The 10,000-nt window shown below is 37.8% G+C and overlaps 1 protein-coding gene across 1 annotated transcript in view; it reads right to left on the reverse strand.

The window, feature by feature from the left end:
- The window catches only part of ptpn18 (protein tyrosine phosphatase non-receptor type 18), a 50,785-nt gene that overhangs the window by 9,619 nt on the left and 31,166 nt on the right, over positions 1-10,000 (reverse strand). The window contains exon 12 of the mRNA XM_084070231.1: positions 8,230-8,279. Coding sequence (XP_083926357.1) covers positions 8,230-8,279 — 50 coding nt within the window. The remainder of the gene's footprint in view (positions 1-8,229; positions 8,280-10,000) is intronic.

Consider the following 10,000-nt stretch of genomic DNA (forward strand, 5'->3'; position numbering starts at 1 on the left):
CACCGGCGATTATGCGAATATACGCAAAATTCGGACTTGTTCCGTGATAGATATGTTTTGTGGACCAGATTGATATGATCTAGAAATATCGATCTAACCAGTCAAATTAATATAGTGATGTCTTTTTGGGCCTGTACTTCAGTCTTTTAAACATGCCTTTGGTAACTCTACTATACTTTCTCTACCAAGGCCATGTAGCTGGCTCCATATTTGCTATCTGGTGCTGGCTCCATATGTTCCCAATCAGTAAAAACATGTCTTGGTCAACGTTTTGTGTTTAATGTCCTAATGACCTGTATCTCTGTACGATGACCGATATCTCTGTTTGACCCGGCATCGTCACTAATTCCCTTTTGTCAGCTGTCATCCTGTCACAGATAAAACCATGCACATGTCCTATGATATCGAAGGAACAACTTGTTTATGGAACCGAGAATTGTACACAAGGACATCCTAAGATGAACAACAACTTATTATTAAGACAGCCAGACGCCTGTCCATCCTACGACTCCCATCCTACGTCTGAGGGTCTTAAAGCCAATCATAAGGATGCACCTATGTCTGATGTCATTGAAGTCCAACTGTGTATAAATACTATTGCCTGTTATTGAAGCATTAGTGTGTGTTTGTGCGTGGAAGTGCTTGTTGTCTTATGTCAGTGTGTGTGTGATTGATATTCTTGTCTGTAACTTGTACTGTCTCCTGTGTGCACACTCGGGCAATACAGATAGATCATTTTTGGACGTACCAGGTGTCTGACTCTCATTTCTTTGGGTGTTGACTGGACGGGTATTGGGGGGTCTTAGTACCAAACCATCTTTTCATCTTTCTTGGGCTCGTGCCTTATTCATAGGGTTCAAATTCAACTCTATTAATGGTCCTTCGATAAACGGTTAAACATCCACCCGAAATTATAATTTTTTTTATATAATCTTTTTCTCGACCGGTGTGTTTAGAATCAGCGTTCAAATTTACTTTATTTTTGCATTCCTTCTGGGTGACGATTCAGCGGTGAATTCAGATTCATTTTTTGTTTTTTGATACTTTTCCTTTTTTGGACCCCCACCTCCTCCTCCTCCAGTCGACACTCCAGAGGGCCGATCTGTTCATCTACGCCTGGTGAGACAGCTCTTATCAGCCGCCCTGAAACCAGACACTTTGGGTATGTGAAAGTTCTGTATTGCTCACACGGGAGGCTATAGTATAGTACTTGTTATATCTTGTTTGTCTTGTAGTTTCTGTTTACTGTTCCTTACAGTTGTCTTAGTTGTCATAATGTACTAACTTTCCTTCTATACTGATATTTGACCTAAGATTAACCCCTGCCACCCCTTTACACACTGCCTATCGGCTGTATGTGGGTTAATGTTCTAGTCTACTGTTCTAGCCTTAGATAGACAGGCATAAAACGTCCGCCTTATCGGGTCTCAAATCAGCTGAGTTCAAGGGTACTTCAGTGTTGCTCTTCCCCTGGCCTCATATTACCTGCTAGCTACAGGTAACACATTTGTATGCAGTTGTATTTCTATGTTAGTACCACCCATCGGATAGTTGTCCGCGAGTACAAAACATTAATAGGCAGCTGCATACTGGAACACAAGTTCCAACCCATACGGCATTGCCAGGTTGCCTTCCTTGTAATTCAGAAGCTTCTGCATCGGTCGTTGTGAATATTCCCAGTTGTTCATATATATATATATATATATATACATAATTGTGCTATGTTTCGCCCTGCATGATTATGTATGTGTGTATATGGATTTATGGTGTGTACCTCTGAAATGCCACGTTAACACGTCATTTGGTTTTAGGTACATGTATAAATCATTGTGACTGAGCAGCTGGGTGTTCTCGGCGAGTCCGTTTGAAGTTTGTGTTTTACTTACCTTGTCAGTACATTTTTTTGTTGTTGTTTGTTTGTCTTGTACATTTTGTTTTAGTTTGTTTGTCTTCAATTGTGAGTTACATTATGCCATTACAGCTGGTCTGTGCATATAAACTCTCTCTCCCTCCCTAACTAAACCCAACACCCTGGTCTTATCAAATTGACCTTGGAGTAAACTGCAGAGCTGTAGCCTATTTTTTTCCCCCCGCCGAGTTGCTGTTACTGATACTATTTTTTTTTAAGATCATTTAAACTTTGACACACACAGATACATTCAGTATGTGCCAATCAGAGGGGAATTATTATAATATATAATCCAGATACACCATTCAATTATTTTTCATTTTTAAACTTTAATATTTTGATTTCATTCCCATTTTTCTAGAAACTAGCCACCTTTAAATTCTCCTGTGTTCCTTTGCTCCAGGCAACCTCTGTATCACTAAACCAGCTACAGTTTCTCATCCAACCAGCCACTGAACAACATTCCATCAGCACTGAACAATTGGTATAATATCTATTCCTTATCTCTTAGGATAAACCACAGCCTACTGATTTGTCATTTAAAACCTTCAATTTCATCCCTGTTTACATATAGTATAATACAGCCACGATCACGGGCCAAGCCAACTAAATCAAGGTAATATGACACACCCATGTTACACCGCTGGGCCTTTGCCACCAGCAACAGGAATCATCTACCCTAGCCCACACACTTCATGAAATTCAAATTAGTTACCTGTTACATCTATATTTACCAAAGACGATTCAGATTGTTAACCCATTTAGTATTCATTTCTCACATTGGTTGTCTTGTTCCCATTCATATGGGTCCCACTTTCAATTGTTAACAGAAAATTAACTTTATATTCCATTGTAACTTTTAAAAAACACTTAAAAGGAATTAGTCCTTGATGATTATGTGCTCGCACACCCCATACCACTGCACACCCCATACCACTGTTGACTTTGTTCACTAATGTTGCTTTGTTTGTGCTTAGTGTCTCTCCTCCCTGCTGGTTTTGGGGCCCTGGTATTGGCTAGACACCCACCTATGACCCCTATGACGCTGGGAGTGCGCCGGCTGTCCTCTCCTTCTCTGCTGTGCCTAATGTGTGATTAGGACTTGGCACCTGCATCTCCACGACACCCAGAGCACCCCAGCGTATTAATTCCATTTGATTAGTTAGCATTCATTAGTTCAGTTTCTGATGGTCTGATCTTAAGTTAAAACTGTTTTATGTTTTTCTTTCTCGTTAGCGGATAGTTTAGTATTTATTTTGTTTTGGTAGCTGAGGGGATTCTATTTATGGCGACGGGGACATTTTTTCTGGCATAAATGGAATCCCACCTTTTGTTTCTTTGATCAACCATCATTTTTGACTTCATGTTAAAATTCCACCCTATAGTATTTGTTATAAAACCTTCTCCATGTCTTCTTTATGCCTTACAGCATCACTGTACCCCGAAAGAAGGCAGCCGAGATCCATTCAGATCCAAATTACTGATGTAAAGATTTTTGGGTGACCCAAGACCGTATTGGGATCAGAGGTCAGTGGATTTCAGAGGGGTCACAACAGAGGTGAGGTGTGTTGTTATATGTTTTGGATAGATGCTGTCAATATATATATGCGCATATCAGACACAATATGTGTCTACCAGTGTGTGCATAGATATTTATTGCCTGGTACATTTGTTCCTTTGCATTTTAACATCTTACGCCTCCTGTGCTCCTCTGGAACTCCAACAAAGATTTACACATTAATATGAATCCTGGTACAATTTGCTCAGTTTTTAATAATAATTCATATCCATTTACTTAAAAAGGAACTTCATTTTATTTTTCATTGTCGGTTCAAAAATAATAATAATAATAATAATAATAATAATATTATATATATATATATATATATATATGCAGTTGCCTGTTCAATGGACAACAATTAGGTGTTGTTTATTTGACTTGTATAAATGCAATGTATATATATATATATCATTCTTTTGTAAACCGGATCTGTTAGGATAAAAGTTTAAAATAAAAATAAAAATAAAATAAATAATAATAATAATAATAATCTTAAAATATTTTGTTAGATTCTCAGAATACACTAAAATACTCGTTGTCAATTTACCCACTACTAAGTATATTGGATAATCAAATTCTCATAGGTTCTCTCACTCCCTTATCCAATAGCGCCTCCTCTCATTTCTCCCGTTTCTTATCTGTTTACATTCTCTTGGTCGGAGCTGTTCTCATAACAAAGTAGGCTATAGTTAATAATGGCTCACAGAGAAGACTACTTTAACAATAAGTTTCAATGCCTTAATAATACCTGTTATATTCCTTTGCTTGAACCCCCTGTTCTAATTCATTGAACCGTCAATATATTTTGCCTTAATAATACATTTTAAACTATTTTCAATATTTCAAATTCTCTTAAATATTTTTAATATAATTTAGAACCAAGTCAGGATAAAATATTTCTCTTTCCAAAATTAGAGTTAAAAAAAAAAACTTTGAACACTGAGTGACTCTCTCTCTGTCTCTCTCTTCTCCCTGTTGAGCGCCTGTTGTTTATGGTGTGTGGGTGAGTGAGAAAGTGCGAGGGAGTGAGGGAGCGTAAGATGAAAGTTTATCTCTGTTTATCTTCTATCTGTGTATGAGCGATTCAGCTATGCAGGCATGCGTGAATGTGTTTGAATGCGCGTTTGTCTGTCTTGCTCGTTCTATAACAATTTCAGTCCAAATTTCAATCCTTCTCCAGTCAGTTAAAATTAGTTTGCCACTCTGGTCTCTAAAACTCTATTACCCATAGTTCCTTCAGCAGGAAGTGTTAGTAACTGCCACGTTGCTTGGCAACGACCTCCTCCATGGAGTTCAACTTCATTCAACCCATCTCAGTTAAATTAACCCTAATAAGATTCAATATGTTCTAATATCAATATTGGAAAAAATTAACTATAATATTAAGTTTATTATAAAGTCATTTTGAATTATTTTAAAAGCTTTGAAAATATTTTATCATTTTAACTTAAGATTTCTTTGAGCTTGTAGATCTGCTCTTTTTGGAAAAAAATTATTTCGATTTATTTTGGTGTACTTTACCTAACTCTAATATACTCTTCAGAACAAAGATGTTTATTCCTTATTTTTCATTGTTATATTATAATTTTAAATATTTTAATTATAACTTTAACAAATGTTTGAAATTTTATTTTTTCATTTTTTTTCTTTTGATTTTCAGTTTGATTTTTTTTGTCTTTCTCATCAACAAATTCATCCTCTGACACACACTATATTACAGATATATGGGTGTCACATAGAGGGGAGTTTGATGAATATTTGATTTAAATATGATTTGATTTAAATGTTTAATATGCTTTGTTTGTGTTTGTTTTATTTTAGAACGAGAATGTAAGCCACTCCATTAATCCAATTCCTGGACAACAATAAGGTCACAATACCTGCTAATTGTGACATACAGGGCTAAAACTTTAATTTTATTCCAAACTGTTTTAAACTCTGTTTCATACTATAGTCAACTGTAGGTCTCATGCCAAACAGTAAATTTGATTTCCATCTATCTTACAGATTTCAACTAATGTCTTGGATAGATGTTTGATGCCCCCATGCCTACATGATGCAATAGGGAAGTATTTCTTGAGTTTTAAGACCATTCCACGTGAGTTTTTCCCTAAATAAAGTGTAAAGTGATGTAATAAATACAGGTATCAGGAGTGTATTGTTCCAGTCTCAAATACTTGGACCAACAGGTCAACTTGTTAAATAAAGCACATGACCACAGTTTCACACGAGGAGGATAACTTTTCTATTCCTGGACATGCACAGAATCGGATCGGACACGTAGGTGTCTTGTCAGATTTCAATTTGAAATTGTCAGACTGGTCAGTTGTCTCTCACTCTATCTCTAAGCTGCCAATGTCATTAACGGTGCTGAAAATTGATTAATCTAAACATGTTTTGAAAAGGTTTGTTGGGACAGTACATTAGCTGAGATTTTTTTGAATTATAATAAAGTTATTTGCAAGTTGCAAGGGGAAAACTTTTTTGGTGTGGTGTCTTAAAATGTCATGAAATATAACCATGTTTTGCTTCCTAATTGAATAAATAACCATTACATACAGTCCTTTTGAATTAATATCTGAATAAATTACATACAGTCCTTTTGAATTAATATCTGAATAAATTATACAGTCCTTTTGAAGATTTTGCCCTTATAGTCCTTTAATACAATTTAAAAGGCAATTTATGTCTACATGTATCTGAACATGTCTCCTTATATGAATTCATTAATTAATTACATTTTCTTTCAATGTAATCTACCAATCTAGTCCCCAAAGAACTGGGGACTGATAGATATGTTTTGTGGACCAGATTGATATGATCTAGAAATATCGATCTAACCAGTCAAATTAATATAGTGATGTCTTTTTGGGCCTGTACTTCAGTCTTTTAAACATGCCTTTGGTAACTCTACTATACTTTCTCTACCAAGGCCATGTAGCTGGCTCCATATTTGCTATCTGGTGCTGGCTCCATATGTTCCCAATCAGTAAAAACATGTCTTGGTCAACGTTTTGTGTTTAATGTCCTAATGACCTGTATCTCTGTACGATGACCGATATCTCTGTTTGACCCGGCATCGTCACTAATTCCCTTTTGTCAGCTGTCATCCTGTCACAGATAAAACCATGCACATGTCCTATGATATCGAAGGAACAACTTGTTTATGGAACCGAGAATTGTACACAAGGACATCCTAAGATGAACAACAACTTATTATTAAGACAGCCAGACGCCTGTCCATCCTACGACTCCCATCCTACGTCTGAGGGTCTTAAAGCCAATCATAAGGATGCACCTATGTCTGATGTCATTGAAGTCCAACTGTGTATAAATACTATTGCCTGTTATTGAAGCATTAGTGTGTGTTTGTGCGTGGAAGTGCTTGTTGTCTTATGTCAGTGTGTGTGTGATTGATATTCTTGTCTGTAACTTGTACTGTCTCCTGTGTGCACACTCGGGCAATACAGATAGATCATTTTTGGACGTACCAGGTGTCTGACTCTCATTTCTTTGGGTGTTGACTGGACGGGTATTGGGGGGTCTTAGTACCAAACCATCTTTTCATCTTTCTTGGGCTCGTGCCTTATTCATAGGGTTCAAATTCAACTCTATTATTCCGAATAATTAAAAGACGCTTTTTTGCTTTTTCGTTCCATGGAAGCTTGCATTGACTTTATAAGTTTTTTAAAAAACAAACGTGTTTTTTGCATGAAAAAAAATCAGGAGCTTAAGACTAAATCAGAATTTGCTGCCAAAATTAACACTGGCAGTGTTAATCAAATTTTGTTGACTAAGACTAAAATACTAAGATTTTGATATTTAGTCGACTAAGACTAAACAATTTCAGATGACTAAAATAGGACTAAAACTAAAACTAAATGATTGGCTCAGGAATACGACTAAAACAAAAAAATCCCCATGAATTCAATGTTTCATGAGGTGTGTAATTGATAGAAAGTATTTTTGGGGGTAAACTATACTCCTTTAAATTGCTGTCAGTAATTTTACGTTTTTTTGCCTAGGTGTGCTTTGTGAGGTCTATACACGGGCTCACTTTGGCCATTTTGCCCTGAGCACCAGACTGCGGTGTGCAATCTGTGTTATGTCCTTCATAACTAGTAACTATAGCTAGTTACTGGCCTGTTTCCAGCTGTGCTGCCATCAGACTGTTGAACAAGCTCTGCCTGCCTGTCACCAAGCTGTCCTGATGACAGAGGCCACCACAAAGGATCTGATTTCTGTGTATATATGACTATATGACTGGATATTCTGTCACAGTTGCTACTTTTAACTGCCTCATTTACAGATTTTTCCTTATGCACCTTTATGTGTACATATCTGTCATTACATCTGCTGTTATTTATAGTGCCTCGTCCCACTTAACTACAGTTTAACTACATTACACACATATATGATGGACCGTGTATTTCACTGTCCAAAAACCAGCAGAAAACCAGCAGTAGAGGTCCTGGTAGGACATAAAACCAGCAGTACTAGAGGTTCTGGTAGGATATAAAACCAGCAGTACTAGAGGTCCTGGTAGGATATAAAACCAGCAGTACTAGAGGTCCTGGTAGGATATAAAACCAGCAGTACTAGAGGTTCTGGTAGGATATAAATCCAGCAGTACTAGAGGTCCTGGTAGGATATAAAACCAGCAGTACTATAGAGGTCCTGTAGGGTAAGTGAGTGAGTGAGTGAGTGAGTGAGTGAGTGAGTGAGTGAGTGAGTGAGTGAGTGAGTGAGTGAGTCCTACCTCTTAGTCAGTGTTCCAGGTGGACTTCTGATGTCAGGTGAGTACAAATTCTGAGACACACACACACACACACGCACGCACACACACACACACACACACACACACACGCACGCACGAGATAAACGTTTAAATTGTTAATACAAAAAAAAAAAGTCTATTGTGTTCAGTTCTCTCTCTGCTCTGATAATGGACACAAACACATTAGCATGTAGCACAGCATTTAACTGGAGCGCATACCTAGGTTCCCTCAGCCCCAACCCTAACCCCGGCCACAACCCTATAACTGGCACCATGTCCCCACCACCACAACCACTAACTTGTGGGGTCCCTCAGGGAGCATTATTGAGGTCCTCTTTCCTTTTTGTTACACATCAATGACATGAAGTCAGCCTGCGATCGCAACCCCCGCGTTCCTTTTCGCAGACGACTCTGCTCTCTTCGTCTCGCAAATCAGAGGTAGAAAAAAAAACGCTTAGCAGCTGCCTCTGTGGTTTACCTGCTAGCAATGCCTAGCTAGTAGACGCAACCTCCCGTGGTCGAAACCCACCGGTAGAAAGACTTTCTTTTCTCTCTCTCTCTGCACAGTTTTTGTGAGGTTAGGGTTAGGCAAGCGCATGATCACACATGCCACGGTGCACTTTGACTCCACGGAGGACTTTGTGCGTCCTATATTGGCTGCAGTAAATCTGATCCCTGGTCAGTCTGTCTCAGTCAGTGGTGGAAAGTAACTAAGTACATTTACTTAAGTACTGTACTTAAGTAGCATTTTGAGGTATTTGTACTTTACTTGAGTATTTCCAATTTCCAATACTTTTACTTCTACTCCACCACATTTCAGAGGCAAATATTGTACTTTTACTCCACTACAATTATTTGAAAACTTTAGTTACTACTAGTTACTTTTCAGATATAAATTATTATATTATGAAACATACATTAACCACTTTAGCCCTATTTTATACCTAGGCTATTTTCAAACATTTTAGTACTTTTACTTTTGGTACTTTAAGTACATTTTGATACCAATACTTTTGTACTTTTACTCAAGTCAATTTTGAATTCCGGACTTTTACTTGTAACGGAGTACTTCTGAATTGCAGAATTGATACTTTTACTTAGATAAAACATTTGAGTACTTTTTCCACCACTAGTCAGTCTATCATAGCAGCACTTGATTCTAGCAGCCCGAGCCCCCCCCCCCCTTCTGTCACAACCACAGCCAGTTTACAAAGAACAACGATGTGTGTTGTGTAATAGCTTGTCTGACACCTACAGTAGTTGGTCAAGTTGAGAGAGCAACTGCACGTAGCCAGAACCAGAACGGTCATTGCGGCGAGAGGCAAGCATGGAGCCAATACAACACGATGATTGTGCAACACAATGGGAAACGGTCCGGTGCAAGACCATGCAGCAACGGTCGGCAAAAATAAATAAATAAATAGACTACTAGATCGCAATAGTGTCTTCCCAATTGTGGGGGAGACATCCAGGCCCTTCTGATCCTTCAACTTCAACCTCAAATACATTTTCTCAGTGCCCATTTTAATAGCCTGCCTGTCTGTCTATATAGGCAATATCTGATTTTAAAACGTGACTGTTTCACAGGCCTATGAACAATGCAGCACCCAAATATTTATTTTATACAATGACTTTTCCGAGGTCAGTGATGGACACAGTCACTCAAAACACTTTTTTTTTAAAAAATATATATGGGCATCAGTAACATGGAACGGTCTACCTGGTTAAGTCCTCTCTAAACAACCGTCAGCTG

The sequence above is a fragment of the Gymnoscopelus microlampas genome (genome assembly GCF_963454915.1).
Source record: "Gymnoscopelus microlampas genome assembly, chromosome: 10".
In the NCBI taxonomy this organism is placed as follows: Eukaryota; Metazoa; Chordata; class Actinopteri; order Myctophiformes; family Myctophidae; genus Gymnoscopelus; species Gymnoscopelus microlampas.